Below are 12,015 nucleotides of genomic sequence, written 5' to 3'. Positions count from 1 at the left end.
GATATCACTACTATATCATCATGAGCATCATTGTTTCGTGAAGATATGCGAACTCAATATACTATATTTTAGGGAAAGGAAATCTACCCTCATTCCTAATCTGGTTTACATATGATTCCAGAATGACAGCAACATAGCTGACTTTATCTGCCCTCTGAAATAGCCTGAGCAAGCTGGTCAGTTTATAGGCAATTAGGAAATTGTAATAAATACCAGTGACGTCCACATCCCATGAAAGAGTAAAGAAAGAAAAACATTAGGTTAAAATTGAGGTTGTGACAGTAGATACTGAAAGAAGTGAATGGAAGAATGTTACTGGGCAGTCAGAGATGAGGTCATGAGATTGAGCTCTCTGTGGAATTCTAATGTCATAATTATCATTCCTCATTTTTATTACTACAATTAAATCATTATAATAAATGAATAAAATAATTCACTTTTAGAGATAGATATCTAAGATAATTGTTTATATTCAAACCTGTATTCAGAAACCATTTACCTTATTAACACTGATCGACAATAACAGAAATTTTAATCAGTACATGAACAATATTAACACAATCAAAAAGTTTCTGGAGAGATTGAAATGTGTTGGCATAAAGATTGATTTCTATAATTAGACTTAGTAAAACTGTTTTTCTGTTTAATTTTAGGAGGACGTTTATTTGGCCACTACTAAGGACCTGATTAATGGTGTTATTTCCGGATATAATGCAACGGTATTTGCGTATGGACCTACAGGTAATGTTAGAAATTTATTTTAAAGTGTAATCAAAACAGTTTATTAAGGTTGACCTTTGGCAGTGTTGTGTAGGAGAACAATTTTTCACACAGCAAATTTGTGAATGACCAGTTAACCTAGAAGTTGCTTTGGCTGTGTTAACAGGAGAAACAACACCAGAAGATTGAATTCCTTTTCCTGAAACACATGTCATGGGTAATTTGATGGCCACATGATGGGGCTTCAATGTTAAGCAAATGAGGGTATTTCTGATATCTGTCTTTACTGCGCTGAAGTGCCAGGCAAAATTAATTTAAATGTAGGAATGGAGATTGAGCCCACTGTCTTCCAACTCTAGATATTATTGAACTGAATTGATAGCTTAGCATGTAGGTTATGACACAACATATTTTACTAGGCAAGGAACACTAGACCTGGAATGACTAGCTGTTGACAAGTTTGAGTCTTAAAAGGATATTACCTAACTCCCGGTGAGTATGAGTGTCTGCATGAGGTATCACTCCAATATAGGACAAACAAGGTGGACCTATAAGTTCCCAGTCCAACATTTTCTGAAGGTAAGACCATGATGAAAATTAGCTTTGTGGAAGGAATTCATTAAAAAGATAAATCTGATGTTCTTGTGAATGGGGTAGTGGGGGAATGTAAAAGTGATGTTTCCCTGGCTTTTTCTCAAGCACATGAAAGCAAAAAAAATGTTTGACCTTCAGTCTTTTGAAAGAGATGGTAACATACTTTCCAATCCATGACCAGAACCTATACATTCACAGGTTGATTCAAGGGCAAATGAAAAAAAAACAGGCTCCCAAATGCCCAAAATGTGAACCAACAGTACTCCATTAGCAAAGGTCTAGCATGAGTGGCAGTAAATACCTGCTGATATGCCTTGTAATGCATGACCAGAGCCTTTGGAATAGGGTAAGATACAGGGACGTTTGTGCTGCTTGGAACACTGAGGTATGTTTTGATTTGCCTCAAAATTCTATGTTGAGTGTTTTTATGACAATAAATGAGGGAAAATGGGATGATGGATTTTCCAATGGCCAGACAGATGTTACATTCCAGCCTAAGTAGGACTTGAGCAATGAGACTCTTTGGAATCCCCAAAGTAGCACGGTCTGAGGGAATTACGCAGAAAATTAAAAATGTTACTGGTCAATTCTCCAGTATTTGGAACCCTCTGAAAGTTTTCATTTAAATCAGAGAATTCGGAGAGTTTGCTGAAGTTAACAGTTACCAGGAAAGCTTAGATTAAAAGTCATAAAGCATAGCAACAGGCCTTTCAACTCTCCTTTATTAAACCAACAAAAACCAGACAAGACTATTCCCATTGCCCTGCACCTGCTCCAGAGCCTACTACGTCATGGCATTTTAAGTGTTCATCCAGATGCTTCTTAAATGTACTACATGGGAATTGTGGGCAATGGCTCAATGGTGAGCACTGCTGCATTACAGTGTTAGAGACTGGGTTCAATTCAACCCTTAAGTGACTGTCTGTGTAGAGTTTGTACATTCTCCCTGTGTCTAGGTAAATTTCCTCCAGGTGCTCAGGTCTCCTCACTCAGTCAAAAGATGTGCAGGTTAGGTGGACTGATCATGGTAAATTGCCCATTGTGTCCAGGTATATGCAGGCTGGGTGGATTGGTCATGGCTAAATGCAAGGTTACTGTGGTAGGGTAGCTGGGTCTACTTGGGCTGCTGTTTGGAGGGTTGGTGCAGACTCAATGGCTGAATGACCTCTTTCTGCACTGTCAGGTTCTATGATTTTATGCTGTATTTCAGGAATGCTCTGCATTTCTGTTGTATCCATGCTCACAATCACTTATCAGAAATGTGAAGATCTAACTGTAAAGAAGTAGAATCAGAATGATAATCTACGTTTGGCTCTCCTTGGAAAGTCTTGCCCATAATGTCCTCATCTTGATTAAAAGCTGTGGATTAGAATTGTCTCCAGGGGATGATTAGAGTAGGATAAAAGTTTGGCACAACATCAAGGGCTGAAGTGCCTATACTGTGCTGTACTGTTCTATGTTCTGTGAGACCTGACAGTGACCACAGCTTGAGCCAAACTACATGTCAATTGTGATGCATTGATTTAATTTGCAGTGCCACCCACCTCTGGTATACCCCTGTTTCTAACCCGCTGCTGTCCCCAAGTATTCCACTTCAGTTGTGACATTGCAGAGTCTGAGCCAGCGATTAAGAAATGGCGGAGATGTGTGGTGGTTCCAGTTTTCAGTAAGTGACCTGGATTTGTGTGGAGTTAAAAAGTGTGGTACTGGAAAAGTACAGCAGGTCAGGCAGCATTCGAGGAACAGGAGAGTTGATGTTTTGGGCATAGAGGTGTTTTTGCTGGCGAGGATAAGGGTGCAAGTATCCAACTTCCAAGCAGCGCTCCAGATCAGGCTATTCCCAGTGCAGGGCTGACCATCCTACTCTTCTTCTATATCCTTCTGTCACATCACTGCAGTACTGAGGGATTGTCAGAAATTCCATTATTTGCCTGAGAAAACTTTATGGTGTTATTTTCAAAATTCCTCCTGCAAACACTGCCACAATAAAAACTCCAGAAGAGATGATCTTTCTGTTTCTAAACATAGTTCAAAGCTTCTCTAAAAAGAAGAACAAGAAGACATAGAAAATAGGAGCAGGAGTAGGCCATTCGGCCCTTTGAGCCTGCTCTGCCATCCTGTATGATCATCCAACTCAGTCCTCTGATCTTGCTTTCTCCCCAGATCCTTTGATCTCTTTTGCCCTAAGAGCTATATCTAACTCCTTTTTGAGAACATTAAATGTTTTTGGCCTCATCCACTTCCTGTGGCAGAGAATTCCACAGCTTCACTGCTCTCTGGTGAAGACATTTCTCCTCATCTTAGTGTTGAATGGCCAACCCCCATATCCTTAGACCCATTGTATGGAGTCCTTACTTTGTTTACCTGATCTAAGATGAATAAAAAATATTATTATTTTGGGGAATGAATGCAGCTCATTATTTCTGTGTTAAAAGAAGAGGATATGAAGAAAACTAAAATAGAGGCTGGAAGAGAAAGGAGAAAGTGAGGACTGCAGATGCTGGAGATCAGAGCTGAAAATGTGTTGCTGGAAAAGTGCAGCAGGTCAGGCAACATCCAAGGAACAGGAGTTTCGGGCATAAGCCCTGAAGAAGGGTTCCTGAAGAAGGGCTTATGCCTGAAACGTCAATTCTCCTGTTCCTTGGATGCTGCCTGACCTGCTGCGCTTTTCCAGCAACACATTTTCAGCTGGAAGAGAAAGCATCACTATATAAAGAGAGATTAAGTAGACCTTAGTTGTTTTCTCTGGTGAAGAGGAAACAGAACAGGGATATGATTTCGATATGTAACATGATGAGGGGCATAGATAGGGTCGATCCCTCCCCTTGGTGGAGGGATCAAGGAGCATAGATTTAAGGCAAAGAGTAGGAGGTTTGGAGGAGATGTGAGGAAAAATGAAGGGTAATGGAAATCTGGAATTCGCTGTTGGTAAGGGTGGTAAAGGCAGGTCATAATCTTTAATCTTTAATCTCATAACCTTTAAATACATGCAGCATGTAGGCTGCAGTGGTTAAAGAAGCCATCTCAATACCAACATCTCAACAGCAACTAGGGATGAGAACCAAATGCTGGCCAGCCAACATATATAGATGCTAAGACATTGAAGGCGATAGGCCAAGTAATGAAAAATAAGATTAGAATAGTTTTCTCTTTCTGTCCGATGGACTTCTACGACTCTAACTGAGTCAGAGGTAACTCTTGCACAGGGCTTACTGACCTTGGAGTTCATAACTTCTTTCAGAGACACTTGTTGGAAAGTTGTTCTCAAATAATCCTTTGTAGCATTCATGCAATGAGATGGTTTAGAAGGCAGGTTTGGCTCAAGTTAATCAGGAATTTGTCTTTGTCATTGGCTGATAAGTCATTATAGCAGTGACTTCTAATGCCAGGCAGCCTCAGCTGTTTCATGCCACATTAGCAAATCAGCTAGTATGCATACTTCAGGATTTTCTTTGAAGGTGTTTAACTTGTGCGGTTTGAGTTTTGACTTGTCCCCCTTTTCATACAAACTAATGAGGCCCATTGTTTGGTTAGCATTTGTTAACAAGAACATGTCGGTAAATCCCTTTCCCTACTCTTGCTGGATTAATGTATGCCTAATAAATGATAACACTGATAAATATAATTCAGAGCTAATGCAGATGTAAATTCAGCAGTACAAAATTATCTGATGATAGGTAAAATATATTACATACAGGAAAAAAAGTTCAGCACTCTTTGGAGTACAAATGGTAGTTTCAGGGAAGCATCTACCTTCAATCTAACTAACTTTCCACTTGCTGCAGCCATTCCCTCATTATCATAAATACTATTTCAATTGCCACAATCAGAATTTACCATTATCTGGTCTACAGGTAAATGATTTACCATGAGCATTTTATTGGTACAGGAGCTGGCAAGACTTACACAATGCTGGGGATGGACTGTAAACCTGGAATCTATGTCCAAACTCTCAATGATCTTTTCAAGGCCATCGAAGCTACAAGTGAAAACATGGATTATAACGTTTCCATGTCGTACTTGGAGGTAAATCCAAAGTTACTTAAGCAGAAACTTGGGGGACCCTACTGTTATTGTCATTCGGTAATCCACACTACCAGGTTTGGAACAGTGTCAGAAAAAGCAGGCACTCGTGAACCAGTGAATATTAGCATAGTACCTGCATTTATACTGAGTAGATCCTAGACTGTGGTAATTGTTTTCTTGCTGGAATCTGTGAACACTGAATGTTTACGGGATCAGATTGACAGTCAGGTATATCACACTATTTTGGATTATGCATGACTACAGTAATAGTAATTTGATAGTACAAACCTTGAATATTACTGATAAAAGACATTTAGTTGAAGCTTTTCATCTTGCATTCAATAAGACAATTCACAAGAAATTCCAAAGTAACGGGGAACCAACATTTATATTTCATGAGAGGAGAGTGTTAATTGGTTGGCAACTGAAATCTGACCAGTACAGACCAGTTGCAATGGACAATGCATCAGTCAATGGTGACTGACAGTTAACTGCCAAGTTTTGATTACATTTTAAACAAGACAGGTTGACTCTGACCTATCACAGCATTGCCCTGAGAAATGAACTGGAGGATGACTGTCAGCTATTTTGTTTCATTGTAACAGATGCTGTGTGTGTACATCTTCATTTTGTTTGTAAAAAAGGGCACTGTGTATTGATAGATGTAGCTTCCAGTGGATGCAAGTGATGTCAAACTGTGAACCCGATTATAAATCCTAAATTGTTGTCAGCATAATTATTTGCAAACTGTCTGCTATGATCTGTCATCACAGAGGCACTGAAACTCATATAACACATTATAATTTATGTGATAGACAAGATGTCTTTTTGATTTGATAGCAACATTCTGTTAGTGGCAAACACCACTCAGTACCTCATGATATACTAGCAAGGTACCTGAGAGCACCAACGAACTATACTCCAGCATCAGGAAGTGCTTTTTGTAAACACAGAGAGAAAGTTACAAAGAGGAGAAAAATTTGTGAAAAAAGAGAGAAAGGAAAAAAGAAATATCTTTTCAATGCTATTATTAACGGTCTTTTTGAATAATATCAGTGAATAGCAGGTAATAGACAGCATTATTCCTAAGAACATTATAAGAGAAAAGAAACAGGTGTCTTAAACCTTTGGCTTAAAAACTTGACAACAATGAGATGGTTTAGAAGGCAGACATAATTGTGGAGGTTAATGCTGTAGTGATTGTAACAAGGTCAGCCAGGTGGATTGAGGCTGTTAGTTTGGTCCAGTCAGGGAGGCCTGGCTGATGGATGAGAACAGGAGTGTCAGACATCCGGTTCACTCTGAGAGCTGACTCTAAGGGAGTTAGATCAGTGTCACAGACTCTCCATATGTAAATAAAGGGTGACTCGGTGATGGGTTAATGGCCTCAGTGGAGTTCTTACAAACATAATATCCCATTACACACAGGAAGATCCCTGAAATGTGAAGTGAAGAAACATAATTTTACATCATTGGTTGGAAAGTGAATGGTGTTTGACAGATTAGATCTTTAATGTTCACTTGAACAGGATGGAGATAAAATCTCACTAAAAGACAATCTCTTCAAACTGCACTGATTAATTATCGCTCAGCATTCATCATGCTTAAAACATGCAGTTTGGCATCAGTGGGTTATGGAAGGCTTTCTGTTTGGCAATGTACAGATGAGTTTGAATGGAAATAGAAGCAAAAAAGAACATTTCCTAAAAGAACTGTAATTTTGAGCACTATTTGTGCCCAGATCACGGTTATCAAACTCTTCATCTGTGTGTTTAGCCTATCACGAATATTATTAATATTGACAGCAGAGATCATAGATGTTCAGGACATGAAAACCAAAAAAAAAATTTATGGATTTTATGTGTGTGAAACGTTTGGTTCACTCTTTTCAATTCAATATATTATTCACAGCTAGCTGAATGCATAAATCTGACAAAGGAATGTTTAGTTTCAAAGTTTGTAATTTTAGGTAGGTTATTCCTGCTTTGATGTTTTGATGGTAAGTATAGGAATGTTATGGTGTGTGGGTGAGGGGAGCAAGTATCTGTAAGCACATAGTTTCAAACCTGACTGATTTCCCTTTTGCTTAATCTGATACTGAGACCAACTGAAGATCTTCAGCTGTCATCTGACTCAGCCAACTCTGGGTGTCCAGCGTAAAATGATCTAGCTTATTGATGCCTCCAATCTGAGGCAATCGTAGATCTCCAGGATTAAGATTCAAAGCTAATCCATCTTCTCTTCTCAAAATGCTGCTTGTTGTAGAAGAATGGGGAACAATGGTATGATGTTAAAATGGTTAACAAGAGGGAAGGACAATTGGCAATTAATGTACATTTCAATGTAACTAAAAATACATTTTCCTCACTTCTTTTTCTTTTCAGATATACAATGAGATGATCCGTGATCTCTTGAACCCTGCCTCAGGATTTCTGGATTTGCGAGAAGATTCCAAAGGGGGGATCCAGATAGCTGGAATCACGGAATTCTCAACTTGTAATGCAATGGAGGTACTGACCAAAATTAATAACATTAACTCCAACATTAATAGGGATTTTAATGTAGCTAAGGATCTCGTCAAGTGCTTCACAGGAGAATTAACAATTACAGGATGACATTGAGTCACGTGAGAAGATATTGAGCAGCTGAGCTGAAGGATTTGCTAAAGAGCTAGGTCTTAAGGAGGATGTTAAAGAAGGAAATTGAGGTTTAGCTGGAGAGGTTTAGAGATAAGCAATTTGAATCAAGACATTTATAAGGCCAGGGTTGTAGGAGTGGAGGTATCACAAAGTATCATGGTTTTATGGAAAGTTACAGAGCCAGGGAGGAGTGAGGACATAGAGGTGTTTCATAATAAAGCATGAGAATTTTAAAATGGGGTGAAGCTGGACTGAGAGCCAGTGTAATTCAATGAGCAGATCACAATGGGTGAATGAGATGTGGTGTGAGTTTTTGCTGAGCTTAGTTTATGTGGGAGAAGGATATAGAAGATAGGTCAGTGTATCCAGCTGCTTGGTGACTCTGTGAGATGTAGACTCCCCCTATCTTTGTCCCCACTGATACCCTTGCACTGATTGGCTATTCAGTCCTGTCCACTTTGTGATTGGTCAATGTTTTTATTCTGAGTGATTCTCTCTCAGTCTCTTGCATGCTATCTAGAATGCCTGGCTTAGTCTCATGTATCTGCTCACTGGCTTTATCATCCCCTTCAGAAGGCAATGTATACAAGGCTGGAGACCAGGTGTTGGAAAATGGGATTAGAATAATTGGGTGGTTTTGACCAGCACAGTCTTGATGGTTGGAAGGGTATTTCTCTGTGCTTAAAAAAATGTCTGATCAGCAGAGTGCTGACTCATGACTGGAGATAATAAATATATGGGTCGAGTCCAGCATTGAAAGTAATGAAGTGGGATAGTCAAAGGCGACACAGTCAGAGGCAGTACAGTCAGAGGTAGTGCAATCAGTGGTGACACAGTCAGATGCAGTACAGTCAGAGACAGTGCAATCAGGAGTGACACAGTCAGATGCAGTACAGTCAGAGACAGTGCAATCAGTGGTGACACAGTCAAATGCAGTACAGTCAGAGGCAGTGCAATCAGGGGTGACACAGTCAGATGCAGTACAGTCAGAGACAGTGCAATCAGGGGTGACACAGTCAGACGCAGTACAGTCAGAGACGGTGCAATCAGGGGTGACACAGTCAGATGCAGTACAGTCAGAGACAGTGCAATCAGTGGTGACACAGTCAGATGCAGTACAGTCAGAGGCAGTGCAATCAGGGCGACACAGTCAGATGCAGTTCAGTCAGAGGCTGTGCAATTGGGTGACACAGTCACAGGTAGTGCAATCAGGGGTGACACAGTCAGATGCAGTACAGTCAGAGGCTGTGCAATTGGGTGACACAGTCAGAGGCAGTGCAATCAGAGGTGACACAGTCAAAGGCAGTACAATCAGAGGCAGTGCAATCAGGGGTGACACAGTCAGAGGCAGTACAGTCAGAGCGCGGCAGAGTCATAGGTGGCATGGTCAAGCAGCGTTAGAGATGGAAGCTCATCTTGACGACAAATAAAACTCAAAATTATGAGTAGACAGTTCAGCTTTAGGCAGTGGCCAGGAAAAGGATTGGAAGTAGTGACTCGGAAAATGTAGCTCATAGTAGGCAACAACAGCTTTGATCTTCTCAACATTTACCTGGCAGAAAGTTTAGCTCATCGGGAACTGAATGTCAGATGAACAGTGTGAGAAGTGAGAGGCAGTGACAGCATCATAAGAGGTGGGAAAAACAGAAATTTGGGAATGGGCTATGGAGAATGAAATAATATCATCAAGCTTCTGGTTTAGAGAAGATGAAACTGGATGGAATATTTGTCCTTCATATCTTGTCAATTCTAAGACACACAGCACCTGTGATGTTGTTACAGGCTTAAACCCACTGAAGGTGACAAAATTAGCTCCTTATATATGTCAAAGTCGAAACTACAGATTGTACCTCAAGGACATTCTAAATGGGCTTTAATATTCTCTCTACATGATGGTTAGTGTCCCAGTAGTAATGGTGAGTTCAGATTATACAGAGCCAGTATTTTTCTAAGCTGAAGCTTGTTCTGTTACATAGTGTGTCTTGAACTGCTTAAACCAGAAGTTCCCAAACTCTGGATGGAGGTCGCAGAGGTCAAGATTGGGGCCGTGAGTGGGACAGTCATTGAGCATAAAGTGCTCTTTAACTTCAGAGAACACATCTGGCACTCAGTTTGAGTGACCCCAGGATGTTTGTGCACTGATTTGGGAAAGTTAGAGGCACTACAGATTCAGCCTGTTCTTAGAACAACTGGCAGGTCATACGGCTGAGCTGGGAAGGTGGATGACAGCTTCAAACTTGACTCATGAAAGAAAGAACTGCAGATGCTGGAAATCTTCAATACAAACAGAAATTGCTGGAGAAACTTTGCAGGTCTGTGGACAAAAATCAGAGATAATGTTTTTAAGTCCAGTGACTCTTTTTCAGAACTGACAGCATCAAGGAAAAATTAGTATTTATCATGTCAGTAGGAGGAGGGATGGGGGTAACAGGAGGGAGTGGATATGTGGAGACAGGGCCCAGCGAGACAGAGGAGAAAAGTTAGGCAGGCAAAGAGATGGTTGATAATAGGCCAGGGAAGAACAAAAGCCAGATAGGTGAAAATGGGCAAATGGATGAAAATGGGGTGGCTGTGCTGTGCCATGACAAGACCTGGACTGTGGGGGCTGAAGGCTGAAGGCTGCAGGGTCCCCAGTCAGAAAATTAGATGCTGTTCTTCCACTTTGCAGTGAGCATCATTAGAGCACTGCAGCAAACCTAAGACAGAGTTGGCCAGAAAAGACGGTGGTGTGTTGAAGTGGCAGACAACCAGAGCATGGAGTCATTTTTACTTCCCCAGACATCATTATTTTCATTTATGCTCCTACTGTTTGGCAAAGTGGTTTCCTAAACTCCTTTCCAAAGCTAATTCCCCATGGACCATGCCCTTTCCTCCCCTCCCCTTCACTCTGTCTCTATCCTTTCTCTTAACCCCACATCTTGTCGAGTGTTTATGATCATCTCTTCCACTTTCTGAGGCTGAATGTTTTGTACTCAACAAAGGTCTTAGTTTTGCATAGCCACCTCAGTGAATTTCGGGCACATGATATTGAACGTTTCTTCTGTCGCCTTCACCTCTGTGCCCACTTCTTTGGACAAGAATCCTCTCCCAGTCCCACAGATCTCTTTGCCCACCTCCAGCACTCTCCCTCCACTTGGACCCCTCCCTCTGAACTTTTACCTGCACTTGGCCTATTCATTGAGAACTTTTAATGATATATTGATTGCCTTAATTTCTGTGTTTCCCTCCCCATTCTAACCTATCTTCCTTGGAATTGACTTGACTGCATGCTGTCAGATTCAGCCCTCACTTTATAATCAAGCCTGCTGATAAAGGTGGTGCTGTTATTAGCTAAAGTATCTGGAATTAAGATTAAACCATCTGGTTTGTTAACATTGTTCAGGGAAGGAAAAGTGTCATCTTTACCTGATCTGGCCTACCTGTGTCCCCAGACCCACAGCATTGTGGTTGACTCTCAATTGTCCTCTGAAATCTTCGCTTCCAGCCTCAGACAACTGTTTGCGTGGAGTTTGCACATTCTCCCCGTGTCTAAATGGGCTTCCTCTGGGTGCTCCAGTTTCCTCCCACAGTCCAAAGATGTGCAGGTTAGGTGAATTAGCCATGCAAAATTGCCGATAGTGTTCAGGGATGTGTAGGCTAGGTGTATTAGTAAGGGGAAATGTAGAGCAATAAGGTACATTCCTCCCCATTCTGGTCTGGGTGGGATACTCTTTGAAGGGTCAGTGTGGACTTGTTGGATCAATGGGCCTGTTTGTACATTGTAGGGATTCTATGATTCTATGATTTTATGAAATAATCTAGCAAGCCGCTCAGTTGTATCAATCGCTACAAAGTCTCAACAAAGATATGAATCTGGATGGACCACCTGGCATTGACCTAGGCACTGGAAATGACAAGAGCAGAAACAGTCCTATCAACCTTACAAATTCTTCCTCATGAACATCTGGGGGGGGGTATTGCCAAAATTGGGAGAGATGTATCACACACTAGTCAAGCAACAGCCTGACATAGTCATACTCATGGGATCATACCTTCT

General features: G+C 40.9%; 1 protein-coding gene across 2 annotated transcripts in view; it reads left to right on the top strand.

The window, feature by feature from the left end:
- LOC140464442 (kinesin-like protein KIF19) overlaps nucleotides 1–12,015 on the top strand; it is a 302,590-nt gene that overhangs the window by 93,816 nt on the left and 196,759 nt on the right. For both annotated transcript variants that reach the window (XM_072559496.1, XM_072559497.1), the window contains 3 exons: nucleotides 654–741; nucleotides 5,204–5,340; nucleotides 7,725–7,850. In XM_072559496.1, coding sequence (XP_072415597.1) covers nucleotides 654–741; nucleotides 5,204–5,340; nucleotides 7,725–7,850 — 351 coding nt within the window. The remainder of the gene's footprint in view (nucleotides 1–653; nucleotides 742–5,203; nucleotides 5,341–7,724; nucleotides 7,851–12,015) is intronic.

Source organism: Chiloscyllium punctatum, chromosome 40, assembly GCF_047496795.1.
Source record: "Chiloscyllium punctatum isolate Juve2018m chromosome 40, sChiPun1.3, whole genome shotgun sequence".
Classification (NCBI taxonomy): domain Eukaryota; kingdom Metazoa; phylum Chordata; class Chondrichthyes; order Orectolobiformes; family Hemiscylliidae; genus Chiloscyllium; species Chiloscyllium punctatum.
Note: the sequence above shows the minus strand (reverse complement) of the source record. Positions and strands in the feature narration are given on the sequence as shown.